At 41.3% G+C, this 21,489-nt stretch overlaps 1 protein-coding gene across 5 annotated transcripts in view; it reads left to right on the top strand.

The window, feature by feature from the left end:
* The window catches only part of ZSWIM6 (zinc finger SWIM-type containing 6), a 93,698-nt gene that overhangs the window by 36,034 nt on the left and 36,175 nt on the right, over window positions 1-21,489 (top strand). For all 5 annotated transcript variants that reach the window (XM_083465177.1, XM_083465176.1, XM_083465175.1 and 2 more), the window contains 3 exons: window positions 6,918-7,274; window positions 13,693-13,841; window positions 16,418-16,568. In XM_083465177.1, coding sequence (XP_083321303.1) covers window positions 6,918-7,274; window positions 13,693-13,841; window positions 16,418-16,568 — 657 coding nt within the window. The remainder of the gene's footprint in view (window positions 1-6,917; window positions 7,275-13,692; window positions 13,842-16,417; window positions 16,569-21,489) is intronic.

The following is a 21,489-nucleotide window of genomic DNA, read 5'->3' as shown; positions in this document are numbered from 1 at the left end:
AGCTGCTGCAGAAAAGTCAGCGTAGCTGCTGCTTTGGTAAACAGCTCTGTAACTAGATGCAGTAATGTTTGACATTAAATGATCTGGGCTTAGAATTATCCAATTGGAATACATTGTGCTTTATGGCTTTGAGCACCTTAAATTTGGTACACAGTACATGCGTTCAAATTATCACTGTAATAGCTTGAAAGAACAAATACACCATTGTACAGAATGCAAATAATGCTTATTAAGCTTGCAGTTGATTCTTTCTGATAGATGAACCAAATTGCTGTCGGGCTGTATTTACTTGCACACAAACAGATGTGATTTTGCTCAAAATCAAGATAATTACTCCAGGCGTAGTTGTGTGTGTGTGTGTGTGTGTGTGTGTGTGTGTGCGCGCGCACACACACACACACATGTATAGAGTAAGCAACTGTTAGGGCTGTATTTTAAATCATTCTGGCTTAATGAACAGACTTTCACGTTGCCCTTTTGAAGGAGGCAGGCAGCCTTACTAGTTTCACCAGCATAAAGCACTGGTACAACTGGTGAACTAGTTATTCCAGTTTGTGGGCTGAGAATTGTAGCTGTTGTTTAATAACACCTGAACATGCCTTATCTGGAAATTCCTTGCCAGCTCTTTACCTACTCAAAACAGTTGTGGTACATAGCTGAGGGCTGAATTGGTCATTACATGCCCTCCCCATCTCCAGAAAAAGGTGCATTGGGAGAGGCTGATGAAGTAGAGAAGTGGGTGGGTATCTGCGCTTCAGCCTTTCTGAGCTGTAAAGATGTGTTTGTAATAGACTGAGCACATTTCCCCCTGGCAGTTCTATGCATCACTCTTTCCCCACTCCCTCAGCTGCTTTGCCCCATGGAGTAATTTACCAATCATTTCTGGGGTTTAACCCTGCTTCAGTTTCCTACCGGCATGATGCAGGCAGGAATGAAACCAATAATACAAAAATTTGTTCTCCAGGTTTTAGTCTCTCCCTCTCTCTCTCTCTCGCTCTCTCTCAGTAAAAGCATTGGTGCTTCGGTTCACTTGGTGGTTAGAGTTCTTTTGCCTTGCGGTTGGGCAATTTGTTTGTTACATCGCCTTATGCTTTTGTACCAGGTTTTTCATATGGTCGTTGTGGAACAGTTCTGTGTTTGTTGTGCATTTGAAATGAGTAATGGCTGGTTCTATAAGGTAATTTTTTTAAAAAAATGCACAAGATACTAATACAGTGGTACCTTGATTTGCGAACAGCCTAGTTTACGACCATTTTGGATTACGACCAATTCAAACCCGGAAGTGCGCGTCCTGGTTTGCGAACTTTTTTTGGATTATGACCCAGGGGGTGGGGTTTTTTTTGGATTATGAACAATTTTTTGGATTACAACCCCCTTTTTTTGGGGGGGAGGCCCTATTGGCGAAAGCGCACCTTGGGTTATTCACTTTGGGGGCATAACGGGTATGTTACAAACAATGCTAAGAAATGGAGGCCTCGAAGGGAATAATTTTGAGCAATGTTACTTAGGAGTTCATGATATCCGAACAAGCAGGCAACGAACAGCATATAATCTGCACGTTGTGCGGCAGCTTTAAATATACTTATTAGGAAAGAAGCAGATGCTTTCGTTGTGAAATTGACATGTAAAATAGCAGTCTTCCTCAGCAGGGTGCAGCTCTATCTGTGACTCCTTCACATGTAATGAATGGCTAATTTATGCTCTTTAGTCCACAAGAGACTGGAGGGAGATGAGGAGTTGGGGGAGTGTTCTGGCAACCAAAGTCAGCAGGATGTGCTTTTAATGGAAGCAAATCCAAGGATACTTTGGGGGTGGGTGGGTAAGGGAGGGTTAATTTATAAAGAGGATTGCTCATCTGTTACTTTGTGTTAAATTTCATTTATTGCTACAAATGGACAGGCAGCCATTTGTTCATGTTGCAATAAGAGGAACTGGCAGGCATTGGTTTCTGAATAATGGGGAGGGGGGAGTTGTGAGGAGATCTGCTGAGGAATTTGCACTGGAGAATGGACCAGTTTTCTCTCTTCTCATCCAGTGACAACTGCAGGCTGCTGTCCAATCGCTGTCACATGAATGCCCATCTGTTGAGGAGACCTCAAATTTCCAAGAGGTATTTGAGCAGAGATACATTAAACCTCTCCCCTCTTTTTGTGAAAATAGTTTGTCAATAACTAGATGCCTGATCCGCTAACCATGGTTAAAACCTAAATTATGTAATAATAGCATGAAATTTGTAGACTCAAATATAAGCATTTCGACACTCTCCCCTCTCCCCTTCTTAGAGGGTAAAGTAGTTTTTACAGCATCTGTTGTGATTTTGCAACCAAATGGTGATTCTGGAAGAAGAAAACAGAGGAAGTGTTTTGAGGCTCTTGTTTTCCGCAGTTCTTATCAGAAAAGACAGCTTTCTACTACGTAAACAGGAAAGACAAGATAAAGTATTGTAGTAACCTAAACCTACAAATCTTTGTTGGACTGTGGCCTCATTCTTACTGAGGAGGCAAACCTATTTCTGGGCTCTGTGATGCAAGGCTGCAGGTAGGAGCTCACATGGCATAATGCTCCTTATGAAATTCGTTACATGACTATAGTTCTTCAGAAGTCACTAGTGTTGCCCTTCATTTTGTGTGTGTAGGCTTTGATTGGAGTAAAGTAAAGGTCAAGGGGCTGTAGGGAGAGTGATATTATTTTGGAACAAACATTAATTCCTTTGCATGGAGACAAATCTTTAACATTGCTTTACCGTAGCGGAAAAGTATTGAACAGGAAGTAATCTTTGGCTCTTCTGGGAGAACAGAAACAAAAGCTGTAAGTTTTAAAAGTGAATGGAAGGGTAAAAAGAATGGGTTATTTTAGGTTTGTTTTAACATGTGATTGACTTAGTGAGGTGGCTGAACATTTCTCTCTACATCATACTTGTCTGTCTGTCTGTCTTTTTGTCTCTAAACTGATATTATGGGTGGTTTATGTGTGGCAGCTGAGAACTCTGTGACTTGGTTTGGCAGGTTCCTGCCAGTAAAGTTCTTAGTTTTGCCTATTGGAAACAACACACCCCTTTGAGGAGCTCAGTGTGCGTAGTGCTGTGGCAAGGCAGTTAGAGAACATTGGATTTAGTGTGATGTCCTCATTTATAGAATTATAGAATTGTAGAGGTGGAAGGGACTCTGAGGGTCATCTAGACCAACACCCTGCGATGCAAGAATCTGAGTTAAAGCATCATGGAATTGCACTGAGCTGTGCATCTTTGTGCATTGAGATCTACAGATCCTTACGGGGAAGGGCTGTAGCTCAGTGGTAGAGCATTGCTTTGCATGCAGAAGGTCCCTTGTTGAATCCTCTGCATCTCCTGGTGGGACTGAGTATTTCCCCCGTCAGGTGGTGTAGACAATACTGAGCTGGAATGACCAATGTTCTGACCAATGTTTAGTCATCCAGTACAGGTTTAACGTTGAAGGGAGATGAGCTGAATTCTTGCTGTGCATACTACAGTGGTACCTCAGGTTACAAACACTTCAGGTTACAGGCTCCACTAACCTGGAGGTAGTACTCGGGTTAAGAACTTTACCTCAGGATGAGAACAGAAATCCTGCACCAGCGGCACAGTGGCAGCGGGAGGCCCCATTAACTAAAGTGGTACCTCAGGTTAAGAATGGTCTCAGGTTAAGAACGGACCTCCAGAACGAATTAAGTTCGTATCCAGAGGTACCACTGTACTGGCTTTTTCAGCTGATGGCTAAGCTTGTGGGATATAGCAGCTACTTGACATGAAAACTGAGAATAACAGATGGGTGCAGGGGACTAGCAAATGGAGTTCTGTCAAAAACATTATCACTTGGCCTTGTAGTCTGAACTGGGTTAAAGTTGCAACTGGTCATAATGAGAACAGGAAGTTCTGTCTCAAACAAATCTTACTTTAACCTTGGACATTATCACTTGTTTCCTCTGTGACTGGATGTCTGGCCATTATCATGCTTGGTCCCAGTTTGTGGGGTGTCAGTCAGCCCTTGTGCCCCTTCAGAGAGAGCATAGTTTAGGGTTGCCTGACCACAATGTTAGGCACTTGACTGGGAGCCTTGGTCTTTCCAGGCAGCTGGAATTTTGAGGTTGGTGTCGTCTGACCATCCCAGCTCCTCATCTTGGAAGTGTTCGCTGCTGCGGTTTTCTGTGGCCTTTTATTGCTGTCTTGACTGGAAAATATACGAGGTTACAGTAAAAAGTAAAATTATACCGAAGAAAGAAGGATAACGTCCAGAAGAGAGAAAAACCTCCATATGAAAATTGCCAACAGCATGTATAGCAAGTCTCAAGTTGGCTAAATGTGTTTGTGTTCCTTCTTCTCTTGCTTAATCATTTCAGTACTAGAGCTGCTTTGTAGTTGCTACAAGCCATACTCGAATCAAGAGAGGCCACAGGTGTTCTTTGGGTTTGTATGAACCCTGTACCTGTGTTTCAGTACTGTATAGAGCCATGCAATATCCTCCCAGTTAGAGAGGAGCAGTTGTGGGATGCTTCCACTGGTAGAAAAGGAACACTATCGCCACTGATTTCTCCTTGCCCCTCCTCTTCCCTCCCTGAAAATCTCCAGATGGGAGGGCTGTGGAGTGCTGCAGGGGAAAGGGTTAATCGGCACAAATCACCTCCACCATTAAGAGTCTCTGCTGGATCAAAGACCCTTCTGTGAACAGATGGAGCCCCTCCTTTTGTGGAGGGGAAACTCAAGATCATAGAATCATAGAGTAGGAAGGGGCCACAAGGGTCATCTAGTCCAAATGCCTACAATGCAGGAATCTTTTGCCCAACGTGGGGCTTGAATCCACAACCCTGAGATTAAGAGTCTCATGTTCTACCAAGCCACTGAGTTGATATCAAAACTTTGCATTACTGTAGATGCTTTTTTAAAAATAGTACATTTCAATGGGGTGGGGGGTGGGGAGAGCTGATTGCCTAAACATTAATGCTGGGTAAGGCTTCTGGTTTCCCCCCTGTAAAGACAGTCTCTCATCGACTTTTCATACCATTGACCATGGTATCCTCCTGGACCATCTCTGGAGAGTAGGAATTGGGGGCACTGTATTACAGTGGTTCTGATTCTCCCTTCAGGACCGAGTCCAGAGGCAGTAGCATTGGGAGAGTGCTTTTGCCCCCCTGGTAGCTACGTTATGGGGTGCCACATTTAATACCTCCATGAAGCCGCTGGGAGTGGTCATCAGGTGTTTTGGGATGAGGTGCCATCAGTATGCTGATGACACTAGCTCTACTTTTTCATAACATCTTTTTTAGTGATACTGTTTTATCTTATTTGTAAATCAATTCAAGGGGTTTTTTTAAATACACTCAAGCAGTATATACATTTTATGAATAAATAAAATTAATTAATGTCTTTTATGGTCAGGAAGAGATTACTAATTGAAAATTATGTGGGAAATGGATTGGATTCCTATGGGCAGGTAGAGAACCAGTGTCACTCCAAAAGGATTTCATGAATCATAGCTCAGTGCTTTATTTCTCTTCCCTTTCCATTTTGGTTTGTCTTGCCTTTCACTTCATTAACATTCATTTGCTAACAAGACACACCCAAAGTTGCTCACATCAATCTTTTGTTTCACAATGCTTTGGACATGCAAAATTGATACCCTTTATTTAATCTTTGATACTCCTTATCTAATCGTTGGTACAAGAGTCGTGTTGGTACTGTGACTGGTTTTATTTGAAATAGCTTTTAATACATAACTACAGGCTAGGACAAATCTACAGTCAACCTTTGCGGACAGAGGACATTTCAAAAGTGGATTAAATGTGCAGTAAAAGTGCACTGTAGATCCTTTCCTGGATTGTATTACTTTGCATTGCAGGCAAGGTATCACATATTTAAATGCTTTCCCCACAACTAAGTCCATATGATAAATTTAGCACAGCACAGAACGGTAGGATACGCTTTCCTACCCCGCATGCAAGTTTTCTGAGTGCAAGGGATCCTCTTCTGCATGGGGGAGCATTATGTTATGCAACTTTCCTCAGTGACATGTACATCCTCACAAAAGTGTTTTGCCATGGTTATGATGGTGTAGCTTGGCTTTTCTTCTCCTCCTCCTCCTCCAAAGTCTGTGCTGAAGTTGCAGTAGGCATATGTGGTACTTGAAGGCCAATGTTAAAGTTTGTGTAGGCCTATTAGGAGTAAATGTTATAGCAGAAGGATGTTCTGCTAACTGCACTCTACCTATTTTGGCTGCATACACATTTACACAAGGGAAAAATATGTATATGCATAATGGCCATTTCACTCATGTGCATTCTTCCCTTAAGAGCACTGCATAACTAAGATTAAGTGTTCGTGGTATTTCTAGGTCTGAACACATGGGTAAACTCATCAGTGATCTAGAAATGGTTATTTCTTCCTGTGAAGGTGTATTCTCATTATCAGGCTGTGAAACAAATACAGATGAACAGTATAGAATTAATTGAGTAACCTCTACAGAACCACTGAATATTGTTTTGACATTCATGTGAACTCTTTTTCTTCTTCATACTGAATCCAGTTAAGTCCTGCCAGATTCCACTGATGGAAGGTTCTAACTAGTGTTTGCTGTCTGTGGAGCTGGAAAATGTACTGCCATGAGACTTCTAAAGTAATGGAGGCTTAGCGCACTGGCCTGTTCAGTCTGTTTCCTGTTTTTTTCTGTAGTCATTTTCTACCACAATGACCACTTTGTGTGTACGAAGCTATTTATATGCACACTGTTCCTTTGGGTGACTTTTAGTGGCTGCTGCCGAAGACCACAGTTGCTGTCTAAGACTGTCTCTATTTAAAACTTCATTCTACTTGTTGATGAACTACAGTGCTTTTCTCACTTAAAATGGCAATCGTAGACACTTGACTGAATTGTCCTTTTTTATTCTTTTGTTTCTTCAATGAACAGGTTTCCACCTGAGTGGCACAGTGACGGAGCCTGCAATGCAATCGGAGCCAGAAACTGTTTGCAATGTAGCTATCAGCTTTGATCGTTGCAAGATTACCTCAGTGACCTGTAGCTGTGGAAACAAAGACATATTTTACTGTGCCCACGTCGTGGCACTTTCTTTGTACCGGATTCGCAAGCCAGATCAGGTCAAACTGCATCTTCCCATTTCAGAGACTCTCTTTCAAATGAACAGAGACCAACTACAAAAGTTTGTACAGTATTTGATCACAGTGCACCATACAGAAGTTTTGCCAACTGCTCAGAAATTAGCAGATGAAATCCTTTCTCAGAATTCAGAGATCAATCAAGTTCATGGTGAGTTAGCTTCCTGTACAGCGTACAGGCTTACTGATATTCTTCTATCTGTGGTGATGTACTGGACTTTATGGATTCACCTGCAAGTACAGTTACAGCAATAAAAGACACATTTCACCTTGGACTACTTTAGGCAATGCAGTGAAAGACTTGACTGAAAACATCTAGTAAGGAATGTTACACATACTTTTCGGAAGGATGATCATAATAGGCCCAGCTAATACTGGGAGAGAATATAATACGTTCAGTTGCTTGAGGTCCAAGCAGATATGGAATTATCAGGAACAGGACAAAACAAAGGGTGGCTTCTGTAGCTGCTTAAGTGTATATTGTGTGGGGAGGCAGTACTCTGAAAACTTCAGTAGTGTCTAATGCCATCACTGTGACATGCCTGGATGGAGAGCAATACTTGACCCAACCATGTTCCAAAGGTTGCAGATGATTGCGACTTCATATGGTTTTATAGGCATCCTATGATAGTTCTTGAGCAACTATAGTGTCAAAAACTAACAATGGTAGTTAGTCCCATAAATAACACAGGAAGGATTTTATTTGGAAACATTTGTATACCAGATTTCAGGCAGTGTATAGCATGGAACAAATACAAAAAAACCCCAACCTCCTCAATTAAGACAGCAAATGAAACTTTAAAGCAGGTGGAAACTTTCAGTAAAATCTGTTCAAATACCTGGGTAAAGAAACAGAATGTTAGACTTCTGGACACGTTGAACTATTTTCAGGGATACCAGGGTCCACAACATGACACACGTGAGGCTGAGAAGACACGGGGGTTTTGCCTAAATCTGCATCTTCATCTTAGGAATGTCTTATCAATAAGCAACATAACAATGAAATAAGTTCACAGCAATGACTGTGTAAACACAGCCTTAGAAATTTTCTTGTACCATGACTGTCCAAAATATAGGCTCCTGGATTCCTCAGTGTGGGCATCACAGGACCTTTTGCTTCACTCTGTTTTACTTGGAGCTAGAGCTAATATACATAGAAGAAAATATAACTCAGCAATGGATAGCACAGGGTTGTTCAGCACCAGTATCTCCCATTGTTCCCTATAAATTAGCAACTCACGTGTCAAGGAGTATGCGATGCATAAGGCAGCGTAGGGATTTGAACACGAGCCTTGTGTATCGCTTGCTTTTTACACCCAAGAGGGAAGGGTATAGAGTGGTTGGTGGTGTGCAATAGATGAGTACTTGAATGACAACACCTGTTTAGGGTACCAGGATGGATGAGACAGCTGATTTGGCAGATTTTTAAGGCTTATGTTAAAGTAGGGTTCATATGGTGGAGAATTGTCATCTGTGGGAAGGAAGGATCCTTTGGGGTGCAGTAGCAGTGGTGCCAAAGGAATTTGGAGTGGCAATATATGGAAAGGAGTCATATTGGGGTTGGAAAGTGAGGCGTATTTTGTAGAAGCTAACTGGGTGCTATTTAGCAAGGCAAGGGATTTATTCTGAAAAATGTTTATGTTGCTCCAGGCATCTGTGAGGTGGGGAAGTTGGCTTTTCAACCATCTTGAGTTCCAACTCCTCTCACCCAGCAACCCATCCCCCTTATTTAAGTATCTCCCATTTTAATTATTCTGTATATGTGAATATGTCCTATAAAGGCTGTGTAGAAAACAGTGTTGTTTACATGGTACACACAAATAGCCTGCCCCATGGAGCACTGAGCTGCTACCATAGAAAGGCAGTTTCAAGTGGTGTCCCACTGCCATACGCTCCTGAGATGGCTTTCAGTCTGTTTATGGAGGTGTTTGCAGAGAGGTTCTGAAGATTTTATGGAAGAAACAAGTTTTGAATGTGTTCTAGAGCTGTGTCTAGATACGTTGAACCTCTTCCGTCTCCATATGTGTCGTTCTTTTAGTTTTTATAACTAAGCTTGACAAAAACTAGTTAGTACTGAAGTAAAAAGTATGAGGAAAAGTCTGTTTCAGCCTTTCATATGGTAAGCTGTACTGTCTTGATTGTGATACCCATCCCTCATCTGAAAACTACATAATAGTTGACTTGTGGCAGTAGATTTTCTTAGTGAACTTTGTCCCCAAAGAGGTATACAGAACTTGTTCGGTTGCAGCTGTTGGAATTATTTGAACATCAGTCATGAATGTCAGTCATGCAGCTGATAAGATGGCTACACTGACCAGAGCTGTTCTGATTCTGCGCATTAGCTCCTTTGCAGAAAAGGATTGAAACAATGAAGTCCTACCTGTGAACCTGGATTTTAAAGCACAGCTTGGCCACGTTCAAATTGGTAGATCAGGCGAATAATTCTCTTGTTGTGGCATTTTAAAAAACAAAAACAACACTGGTCAAACTGCCCTGGGAAGACTTAAATGTCACATGTTTTTCATTAGTCCCCCCCCCCTAACTTTGTCCTGGGACATTTATAGAATACCGACTAGAAAAACTCGGCACATCTTTATTTTCTTGCTGGAAAGGTTGTGTGGTATTTGCAGCTCTGATTACCCAATTCTTTCCCTCCCCTGCCCTGTAGTTATCAGAAAGGTACAACTCCATTGGTGGATACCATGCCCATTCAGTTATGCAGTTACCAGCTGCCCATGTTCATGATACCGGTATCAACCATGGAATGTTAGGTGCTGGGAATGTCCACAGAGTCACACCACCACTGTTTTGGATCCCTCAGCCTCAAATTAAGTACTGCAGCCTTTCCCAACCTGTCTTGAACGGAGCTGATGGAACTGTAGTTCAAAACATCTGGAGGGCATGAGATGGTGGAGGCCTGAGCTGGTGCTTAGGAGTTAACAGTTTCAGGCACCAACTTGAGTTCAGAATGAGACATTCCAGATGGCCTTGGCCTGAGAGAATGTGTGTTGTTCAAGATACTTCATAGGTAAGTTGAAGTAGTTGAAATAGTCTTTGAAACTGTGGAATATGGTCTTGAAAAAATGACTAGCTAGCAAAAGGTAGGCAAAAAAATAAGAAAAAAAAGTTGTTGTTTTAATGGCTGAATCTCATATATATGTTATGGTGCATCCTAATTTGACTAGGTGAATCGCCACAACTTCAATGGAAGGCATCTTAGAGCCAGTGTATTACAGCACCCAAGACTAAATTTTATAAAACTGATTTTGATTCATTGCTACACTTTGATTAACTATTATTTCTGTACACTGCCTTGTGAAGGCAATGTACATTGAGAGTTGGGTTTAAAAATAATTTAATAAAAAAGAAATGAAATACATGAAATGCATTGTGAATTAGGAAGTTAAATCTCACTAACTCACTAGGTGGCTTTAGGCAAGTCACCACAGTGAGCTTGAATACCAACTCCTCAACACAGTGCTCAGCTTTATAAACACACACACATGACATTTTGAAGACACGAGTCTAGAAGCTAGAAAATCAGCAAGGGTGTGGAGGAATAATTGGTGTTTTCCATAATATGTCACATATTATGACTGACTGTCTCCAGGGCAGAAGTCGTGGGTGTGTGCTTGGTGCACTGAGCTGTTAGCTCTTGGGGAATATTTGTTTGTTCCTTTGAGGCTAAGATAGCAAAGCTGAGAAAATCAGAGAAGTATGTAGATGAAACCTTTAAGGATGTTGACAGCATCTCAGCTATCTCTGGCTTCTTGGAGGCATCTGGGCTGGCCATGGTGTGGCTCAGGATGCTAGCCTAGCTGGATCCTTGATGTAAAATAGTAGACATTGTATCATATTTTCCCCTTAACCCACCAGCTATAATATGGTGCAAATCGCTTCAAATGTGTTATTTCTCTGAAGACTTAGTGTTTGTTTGCTTGTTTACCTAGAACAAGTTTTGTGAATGAGCCTTCAGCCTAGTGTTTTCAATACAGTATAGAGTAATAGACTTGGGAGGAACCTCTGAGGTCATCTTGCAACATACTTGTGAACATGCAATGTTTTTTTCTAGAAAAACCAGTTTCCAGTACAAAGATTTCTTAACAATCCAATGGCATCTTTATATATTGCCTATCTTCCACACACTGGTTCCATACACTTGCAAGTTACTGCAGCATAATCTCAGACAACATTATGAAGATACATGATGCGGTTCCTGCCCAAAGCTAAGCAGTTCTTGGTTCCTGGCCAGGTGAGTCTGTTCTATGGGAGATGTATGGAAGCCACATGTGCCAATCTGAGCCTCTTAGAAGGTGGTACAGGAAACCAGCACAACAATTTAATATCTTTGGTATTGTGCCAACATGATGATTGCCATATCTAGTCCTATAGTTCTAAGTATTTTATGCCAACTGTGCAAGAGCACAGCTTGCTGTCACATACATATTTTGCTGCTGTTTATCCACACTTGTACTGGAGCAATTACTTGTTTTCAACTATTTGCAAAGTAGTATCAGTCTCTGGTGTTATAGTGCCTTGTTACCATGGCTTCCCTTAAAGAAATGTTTTTGGACAACTTTCAAGTTGCATCAAGTATATACTGATGGCATGCATTAAAAATGTCTTAAAATGCCACAAAAGGGGAGAGAACTTTTAAACAAGTTTGTTTATGCCTTTAGATGTGCTTGTTTGATTCTGAAGGCGGTTAATTAAAGGTAAAGGGACCCCTGACCATTAGGTCCAGTCGTGACCGACTCTGGGGTTGCGGCAGTCATCTCGCTTTATTGGCCCAGGGAGCCAGTGTACAGCTTCCGGGTCATGTGGCCAGCATGACTAAGCCGCTTCTGGCGAACCAGAGCAGTGCACAGAAACGCCATTTACCTTCCCGCCAGAGCGGGAACCTATTTATCTACTTGCACTTTGACGTGCTTTCGAACTGCTAGGTTGGCAGGAGCAGGGACCGAGCAACAGGAGCTCACCCCGTCATGGGGATTCGAACCACTGACCTTCTGATCAGCAAGTCCTAGGCTCTGTGGTTTAACCCACAGCGCCACCCGGCGTCCCTTTCAATGCCACAAAAGGGGAGAGGACTTTTAAACAAGTTTGTTTATGCCTTTAGATGTGCTTTTTTGATTCTGAAGGCGGTTAATTGGGAACACTTTATATAAAGCCTTAAACAGGAATTGTTACCATGTTTGAAATGGGTGCTGACTACGTTGTTTGGAGAAAGCCTAGTTTCATTTTCTTATATGAAGAGGGTCAAGAACTGTCTTGAAGTCTCAAGTGTTTGGTCCTCAGTGTTTCTGGTGACATCTGGCCTTTGATGCTCTTCAGTGAGTTTCGAAGCGAGTGCAACAGTTGTCTGCCAAATTACGACAGATATGTTGTGCAAATGGTTGGAACATTGTGCTTAAAATATCCAGGTTTTTGTTTGTTTTTAAAAAGTTGGTACTAGTAGCTTACACTTGAATGTGGCTTTTGGCCTGTGAGGTAGAGAGTGCTGTTTGGACTAAGGCCAGAGGGATCCATGTTCAAATCCCCACTTGGCCATACCACTCGTTGGGTGGCCTGGGGCAATTCTCAGCCTCTTGTAGGTTGGTTGTGAGGATACATGGGGAAGAACAACGCATAGTGTTTTGATTACAGTATTATAGATTTATGCTAAAAAAAGGCAATAAAATGTAAGCGTAAAATCAAAAACAGAATAAAATTAGCAGCAGGATAAATCCAGGTTTGAAACCAGAAAAGAACAAGAACAGTACAAAAGGTTTTTAAAAGCACTAAAGAATTTGAGATTGAAAAGGGGGAAGGTCCTTGGGGAAAAGGGGACTATAAATATGGCTACATAAAATGTTGGTGAGAGGTGTATCCATATAAATGGTGTGTCCAATGACAGATCAATACTATGAAAGGCTCTTTGTCCAAGTGTGTGCTTAATGAGGGTGATTACTGGCTGTGAAAAGACCCTTTAACTTGCAAATCCATTTTAACTAAGAAAAGAGACTATGCATGTTTTCTTTGGCTTTTTCAGTGTTTGCCAGTATCCCCAGCTGTTAATCCATATCAAGCATAACAAACATAAGGTGGTGATCTTATACAGAGTCATACCACTGGCTCTCTAAGATCTTGGGCATAGACCTTTCTTAGACTTGAAAGACTTTTAAGCTGAGATTCTGGAGGCTGAACCTGCAAAGCATGTACTCAAGCAGTGACCCTGTACAGTTGTTCTATATCAGGCTGTTGCATGTGTTCACCTTTTTAAAACATGGGCTCTGTGTTCTGAGGTTGCATGCAGGCAGGCTGATTTTCTTTTTCTTTTAAACACACCTCTCCAGTCACTTGGTGTGTTAAAAGTCACTATGTCTGTGTACAGTGGCCTGATTGTATAGAGCCGGTAGCTAGAATTCAGCACCCATGACTGCAACCACAACAGAGATTATAATAAGAAATCATTCATAACTTCACCATATTTTGAACGGGAACAGCTTGATCCCCATGCACCAAGAATACCACTCCCCCCCCCCTCTCTGTGTGTGTATATATGTATAATTTTTCTATTGTGGTTGTAGGTGCTCCTGATCCAACAGCTGGTGCTAGCATAGATGATGAAAACTGCTGGCATCTGGATGAAGAGCAAGTCCAGGAACAGGTTAAACTCTTCCTCTCCCAGGGTGGATACCATGGATCAGGGAAGCAACTCAATTTGCTTTTTGCAAAGGTAGGTAGGAAGGAATATTTGTGGCTGCCATGAATGCTCCATCCACACACGGCCTGTTTTCAAGCAGGCCCTTTCAATTGGCTTGCTTCTTCCTTAATGATGTCCCTGTTTGCTTATTGGAACACTGTTTGGTATTACTACTAAGTGGTCTCCTGTGGAGGAGTGCAAGTCAATGTGACTTAAAATCAGTTGTTTTTCAGGCTACTAGTGGTTTTGGTGTCAGTGTATGTAAAGCCCCCAACTGCTAAATGGGGAATACAAGGGCTTTCAAAAATAAATCCAACGCTCTTTGTTGCTAGGAAAATGTGGCTGTGATGTGTTTTTAGGACTCAAAGAAAGACATGCAGTGTACCCCACAAATATTTTTTTAGAAGCTTGCAGCTTTGAAGCCTGACTCATGACTTTCCACATGTTTTGAGCTTGCACTGAAGAATTAGTACATTCAAGTGAGAAGTTTTAGTATGAAAGCGGAATCATTTACGAGGCTGGCTTTTTTTTTTTTTGTTCTGGATGTTTGAGGTAGCTGGTGTCGAAAACAATAGTCCAGGCCAACCCATGCTAGCTCTCACTCTCCAGGTAATGGAAAGGTTTTGAGCTGGGCTAAGTAAGATGGAAGTTCTCCCCCTAGGTCACTGTGTTGCCAACAGCCTAAGTGCGACAGCTGCAGGGATGAGTCTTTGGTGGCCATCTTAACAGACATTTGCATGCTGTTCCATGCTTTTATTAACAGGTTTATACAGGAACATCATATTTTTTCTGCACTAAGGTTTAGAAATGTGGCACAAGTAGAAACTAACGGTAGAAAATTGGAACGCTTGTCATCTGCTTGAAAGGCTGGCATAGTTGACTCAGTCCAGACTGGGATGTTGAAGTCTGGAGTCAAGAGCCAAGTAGGAGCCTGAAATTAAGCTCAATTCTTTGCATGGAACTGGGGCAGAGGCAGTTAAAGCTGCAGGTTGCTGGTGTTAGAATAATGTAATGTCAAGACAGAGTGGAGGCAGCAGACCTGTCCCAGATCAGTGTGTGCCTTGCAGCTGAAACAGGGCACCAGTCGCACTGAACAGACTGACAGAAGCCTGCAAAGACACCTATTTCTCCTTCAACCCAGTATTTGAAATGGATGTTAAAATATACAGAACCCAAAGGACAAATGTGGGAGGAGAGGGTAGGGAGTATAAAACAAAACAAAACAAAACAAAACAAAACAAAACAAAACACAGGAGTATGTTCTTTTCCCAGTATGTCATAAGGAAACTTGGGACACTGATGCACTTAAGCTGTAAGAGGACAAGATGTGTCGATTATGTGTCTCAAAGAATGATTCTTCCAATGCATAGTACCTTTGAGATGGCATGAAAAAGCACAAATTTCCTCCCATTATTATGAGGATTAATTTCCTGTACTTTTTCATATTAAAATACATATTCCAGTCCAACCAGGAGCTGCTGAGGTATGTTTAGCCTGGAAAAGAGGAGACTGAGAGGAGAAATGATAGTCATCTTCAAATATCTAAAGGACTGTCACATGTAAGAAGGAGCAAGCTTTTTTTCTTCTTCTTCTCTGGAGGCCAGGACCCAAACCAATGGCTTCAAGTTACAAGAAAGGAGATTCCGACTAAACAACAGGAATAACTTTCTGACAGTAAGAGCTGTTTGACAGTGGAATTAGACTCCCATGAGAGGTGGTAGACTCTCTTTCCTTGGAGGTTTTTAAGCAGAAGTTGGCTGGCCATCTGTTATTGATGCTTCAATTCAGATTCCTTCATTGCAGGGGATTTGATTAGATGACTCTTGGGATCCCTTCCAACTCTGCTCATTCTATGATTCTGTGTACATTTGCTTATACATTACTATCTAGGTAGCATAATTGCACAAAGAAAAATTAGTTCGTATGTGAATATCAGGATGAATGTTCATACTTTAACGTGAGGGGTTTTTTGTATTCTGCACATTCATCAGTGCAGCTTATTAGTACCATCTATCTACTCTCCTTCCATGTGTATTAATTCTGTATTTGATGTGATGGTGGCGGCTCATAACATCGTATATGAATATTGTATTCCTCCCACATTTGACGTATTTTGTTCATTTCCAGTAATGTTAGGTATGCTGCTATCATGTTAAAAACAAATTCATTTCCCTGTCATTGGCCTTCTTTTTGTGTAATTGGAGAGTCAAAACGTTGAATCTAGAGGATGATCACATTGAAAACTCCATAAGAAAACACAATTCCCCATATCTCAGTATGAGATATAAGATAGTGGCTCCTTATATTTTCAACACTTGAAGTTCTCTTTTATATTTGCCTACTTTCCAGTACATTGCATACTTCTAAGTTGGATTACAACTTTTCCTCTCAGTTGGTACAAATCAACAGTATCTGCTGTTCCATAACTAAACTCATACTTCCAGTGACCTTTATCTCCATTAGTTCTCCATTTTACTTTTTGTGATTATCTTCCAATTTCTTCCAATTTCTCCCTCCCCTCTTTTTTTCATTTTCAGAGGATAGCATGTTTTATTTTGGGCACCTAACCTATTATTTTGTTTCTGTTGCTTTGATATTTTCTACCCTAGGTTCGAGAGATGTTAAAGATGAGAGATTCGAACGGTGCTCGGATGTTGACATTGATAACGGAACAGTTCATGGCTGACCCTCGCCTGTCACTCTGGAGGCAACAGGGAACTGCAATGACAGACAAGTATAGGCAGCTCTGGGATGAACTAGGTAAAAGCAACTCTCTAGCAGATTTTGAAGTGAAGGAAACACTGTGTGTTAAGAGGTGTTGGCTCTTGTTAAAGGAGCCTGGAATAATTGCCAACCTTTGGGAAATATGGCAGTCTGGGCACTTTGTTTTCATGGGCAAAAGTGGTGCATTTTTGCTAAACCCAAGGACGTTCAGCTAAAAATAACTACTACATGACATGTTTAATAGTAAGAGCTGGAATATAAACACTTCCTAGGTAATAAGTAATCCATTGTATTAACAAAAGCTAGGTTTGCGGGCTATTAATAGTAAATGTTTACCTTTGTGCTTAGGTCTGCCTATCTCTCAATTCTGAAATGTCTATGAAAGGACATACTGCTTCAGTAATCAGTTTTCATTTGGTGCGGAAAATTGTGTGGCCCTCTGTTTAAGCTTGACAGATGGTATAGTGTACACCCGGGTCCCTGAGTTCACAGTTTAGTCAAGCGGGTATGTTTACATGGGCTGTTTAATATAGTGTGGCTCATTTTTGTGCCATGCTTAGGTTTGAGGGGTAGTAGGAAGGCAGGAAGATGAAAACGCCGTTAAGTGATCTGGGTGGTGGTGGTTCATTTTCCAAATTAGACCACTTGCTCAGCGCCTTAATCAAACTCTTCTCTGGCCTTGTGTATTTAAGAGCTGCTGAGTTTGCACAAATGATCTTTGGAATGAAGAATATAGTAGTACTTGTTGGCTTCAGCTGGTAATAGCAGCTGAACTTCATACTGAAGTTTGTCCCAGGACAAGTATGATCGTCTGCTTGAAAATCAAAAGAATGCAAAGCTGGGAATCTGCCTGTATTTATTTTATTTTTTTATTTTTAAAAAAAGAAGGGCCCATATGCTGTGAGTATCTTAATCTACCTTAATGGAAACTGGAACTAAAATAACTGCCACGGTTGTAATTCACACCTAGTGTTATTTTGGTGCGTCATGTATTTTGGAATAGGGGTGCCATATTTTTACATTGCTTGGTATGAAATGAATATAACACTGAAAGGTCCAGAGGTGCGAATTGCAAGCTGCAGCTATTTCAGTTTATCTTCCGCGTAGACAAGCAATCAGTAAGGGAATCCTTGTGACGCATTCCATCAGCATTCTTCTGGACGAACTATATTTAATAATGACCCTGTGCATGTTATAGGGATCTGGCTGGATGAGAAGGGAGAGCTGTTTGGACCCGGTAGCTGACAGCTGGATATTCTCAGTTCTGGGGTAGTTAGTGGAGGGAGAGGGTTGCTGTGGTCTATAAGGGTTCGATCTCCTTTCTGCAATCCATTTTGCATGTTCACACTTGAAGCTGAAAGTATGGTACTGAGGACTTTGGGGGCTTCAGCGTCACTCTGGGGTCGCCTTTGCAAGCCTTGCCCAGGATTTCATAGCAACCATGGCTGTGTCCCCCGTGTGGATGTTGTGTTCTGTAATAGACAAGATAGGAGAATCCATGTATGAGGAAGCCTCTAACAACTTTGCTTAGAAAAGATTACTTACCTTGCTTAGAACAGATTACTTACCTTGCTAAGGTTAGAGCATATATCCCTGTAACCTCCTCAGTGTTAGTGGACTTTCAAAGGCAAATTGATCTGGATGGTTTTACGCTAGCCCCAAACTGCTGTTTTGAAGCTCTTTGAATAGTGAACTTGGGGAGTTTACACAGTGGCTCTTCTTTCCGGATCCCACACGTGTACAGGGAAGTGAGGGCAAAGAGTCATCTCTTAGAGTACAAATGTGCAAACTGCTTTGAGGGTTTGTTTGTTTGGTTTTACAATCAAGCGGTGTATAAATTTTATGAAATAAAATCAGTAAGTACTGGATAAATGGCCAGTCTTGACTGAACATGGATTGGAGCCAGTTTGAAGGCTTGTGCTATGACAGTGATCTTTCTCTGCCCTCACTGAGAGTGCGTTCCAAAAATGTCTGCTGGAGATTGCACAGATACTGAGTGGTGAAGGCATTGCTCCAGTATAATGTGCGTTTTTATGGGGCTTTAGAACCTTCTGTGGTGGGCTGGGAACAGTTTTGCAGAGTGCTTTGTAGATCAAATAACTCAAATCATTCTTTCTTGCATTCCACTTTAGTAGCAGGAATTAGAGCAGAAATGTCCAGCGCCTCCTCTTCAGATTTATTGGATGAATTTCAGTTGTTGATGCCTCATGATGTGGATCAAGTGTTTGGAGCTGTTGACATTGCTGCTTGCTCATTTGACCCATGCCCATCCTGCCTAATGTAAGTTTGGCAGGAGAGGCTATTGGATTCTGTGCTGGTTAATATGAGCCCTTCACTACCGCTTTGAAGGAATGCAGTGCAATCTATCAAAGAAATGTCTTCTCGCAAACTTATTTTTGGTGAATATGGCTATAAGCAGGCATATTTGGATGAAACTGATAATCTAAATCCATTTCAAACCTAGTTTCAGGATAAAAATTACTCTGATCGCCATGAACAGGCCACACTTGTAGAATAGTAGAGAATCCTGTTGGATTCTCTTGATGGTTTTCAGTGTCATCAACCACGGTGGCCTTCTGGACTGCTTGTGTAGGTTAGGAGTAGAACATCCCATTCTGCAGTGGCTCCACTTCTGCCAAGTAGGGCTGTTTCAGTTTGTGCTGGGAGTGCTGCTCCAGTTGTGTTGTGGACTTCCATCTTATCTCTAGTGTTAGTTCATAACTACATGAGGTCACGTGGGGTCTGAAGCTCTGTCCAGTAGCAGATGATAGCCAGCTATGTTTCTCCTTCCTTCTGTGTCCTATGTGGCAGAATTGCCTGAAGCTGGTAAAGGCCTGGATATGAGTACGACAAAGCTCAGTTGGACAATCTGTATATTAATTTAATGTAATCATGCCCAAAATCATCTCTCAAATCTGTAAATGCAATCCTCAAAATAGTTGTCCAGATACACAGCCCTCAATATAGTTGTTCCCTTATTATGTGGTTTACATTTTCATCTGAAAACAAAGGTTGTGCCAGGATCAGTTGAAGTGTCTGTCCTTAAGCGATAAAGGTTGACCAGGTGGTTGGTCAGTGCGTTTCTCATTGTCCAAAAACTGAAGAAACACAGTGTTGGGCTCTGAGCCTTCTTCCCTTGGGGGTTCACCAGCTGGTTCCTCCCACCATTCTTCTGCATTCAACCAGTCCATGACTTCTATCAGAGTGGCCACAGGGGCTTGGGGGATGTCAGGATCCACTGGCCAGCTCCAGTTTTCCCACAGCAGTCCTTGATGCTCAGCTGAGTAATGTATACTTAATCAAAGCCTAAGCAACCACAGGGTTAATAATTTAGTATAGGGCTAGTCCTCTCGTAAAATTGCCTGTTACCCCTGAATTTGAAATTGTCAATTCAAGCCCATGCAGTAAGTGCATGCAGGAGGGGGAAGCCTGTCTCAGTTACTAAGGTGGCGGAGTGCACTGATCCCATATATCTCTTTTTTTAAAAAAAAAATATTTATTGAGAATTTTAAGATTACAAAGAAACAAAGAAAAAAAGAAGGAAAAAACAAGTAACATTTAAACAATACGAATCAATAAAAAAAACAAGGTCAAAAAGAGAGAGAGAGAAAAAACAAAACACATAATACATCAAAATCAAAAAGCAAAAATAGACAAAAAATTTAAACACAAATCCAATATTCCCAAATCATTAACTGTCATTACCTTGTTTCATCGACCTCCTCACACCTCCCTTTTTTGTATTCTAGTTGTTAATAATCTCAGCAAATCCTTTTCATCTTTCATAAATATTCTGTCATTAAATTACCTTAATCTATTTTAACCTTATCTTGCCCTAAAACTTAAAATTTAAATCTTATTTATACCAAATTCTCTTAACCATGACATATTCTTACATAATTCTTTTTAACATTTCTGCTAAGGCCAAATAATTTCATTCCAACATTTTTCTAATACTCTTTACTTTTACAAGATTTTCATAAATAAATTGTTTAAAACTTTCTTCCAATCTTCATCCAACGTCTCTTTCTCCTAGTCTCGGGTTTTGTCAGTACTTTCTATCCCATCCATCTAGTCCATCAACCTGGTAACTTTATATCAGATTTGGAAAAGCTTTTGACCTCAAAGATGCTAGCACAATTGAGTGGGAAGTTTGCAGAAGTTTGTTTGTTTGGTTCGTTGGTTTGCTGATTTTATATATATATATAGAGAGAGAGCGTGCATCGATTATATTTTAGTTATCCTGTTTGTGAGCCAGGGCAATGGAAAGACACATCTGAGAAGGTTTACTTAACCCCTCTTGCGCAAGGACATGTGCGTTCCATTAAAAGTTACTCTTCCAGGCTGTGCCTCAGTTCAATTTAGCTGCCACCAGTTCCTAGATGTTAGACTATCCGGCTTCAAAGTGACAGCTGCCCTCAGAAGAGTTCCTGAGGAGGGCTTCTCCTTGGAAAATATCTGATTACTCTGGGCACTTCTAAAGCCTTCCCACCCTTCTCCCTGAACCCACTACATATATCACCCTCCAGCTTTTTAAAACAAAGGTTTTCGTTGTGATAAGTACAGATTGCTAATGCTCAATGCTCTTTGGTATCTTCCAGACAGCAAAAAAGAAAGTTTACATCTATACCCAGGCTCATACCTGTATGGTTCACAGGCCAAACCTAGTGTCTTAACTACTACTTTGGCTTTGAGAAGTGCATCTTCAACTGACACATGGAAAGGAATTCCTCTCGATCCCACAGATTCGGCTAATGTTTTCCCCCCTAATCTGGAGCAAGCCACCTTTTAATGAGGATGCTTTTTAAAAAGAGGGATTTCCTTTCTAGAACTTTTCTGGAAGGCTGAGCTAACTTTAGATGCTAATTGAGATCCAGCCAACACTAGCAAGAATCCCAAATTCAGGTGGGAAGCAGACAGTACTTCCTTTGACTACTACACTTCACTTAGTATGCTA

This window comes from Podarcis liolepis (genome assembly GCF_965112155.1).
Source record: "Podarcis liolepis genome assembly, chromosome: 11".
In the NCBI taxonomy this organism is placed as follows: Eukaryota; Metazoa; Chordata; class Lepidosauria; order Squamata; family Lacertidae; genus Podarcis; species Podarcis liolepis.
Note: the sequence above shows the minus strand (reverse complement) of the source record. Positions and strands in the feature narration are given on the sequence as shown.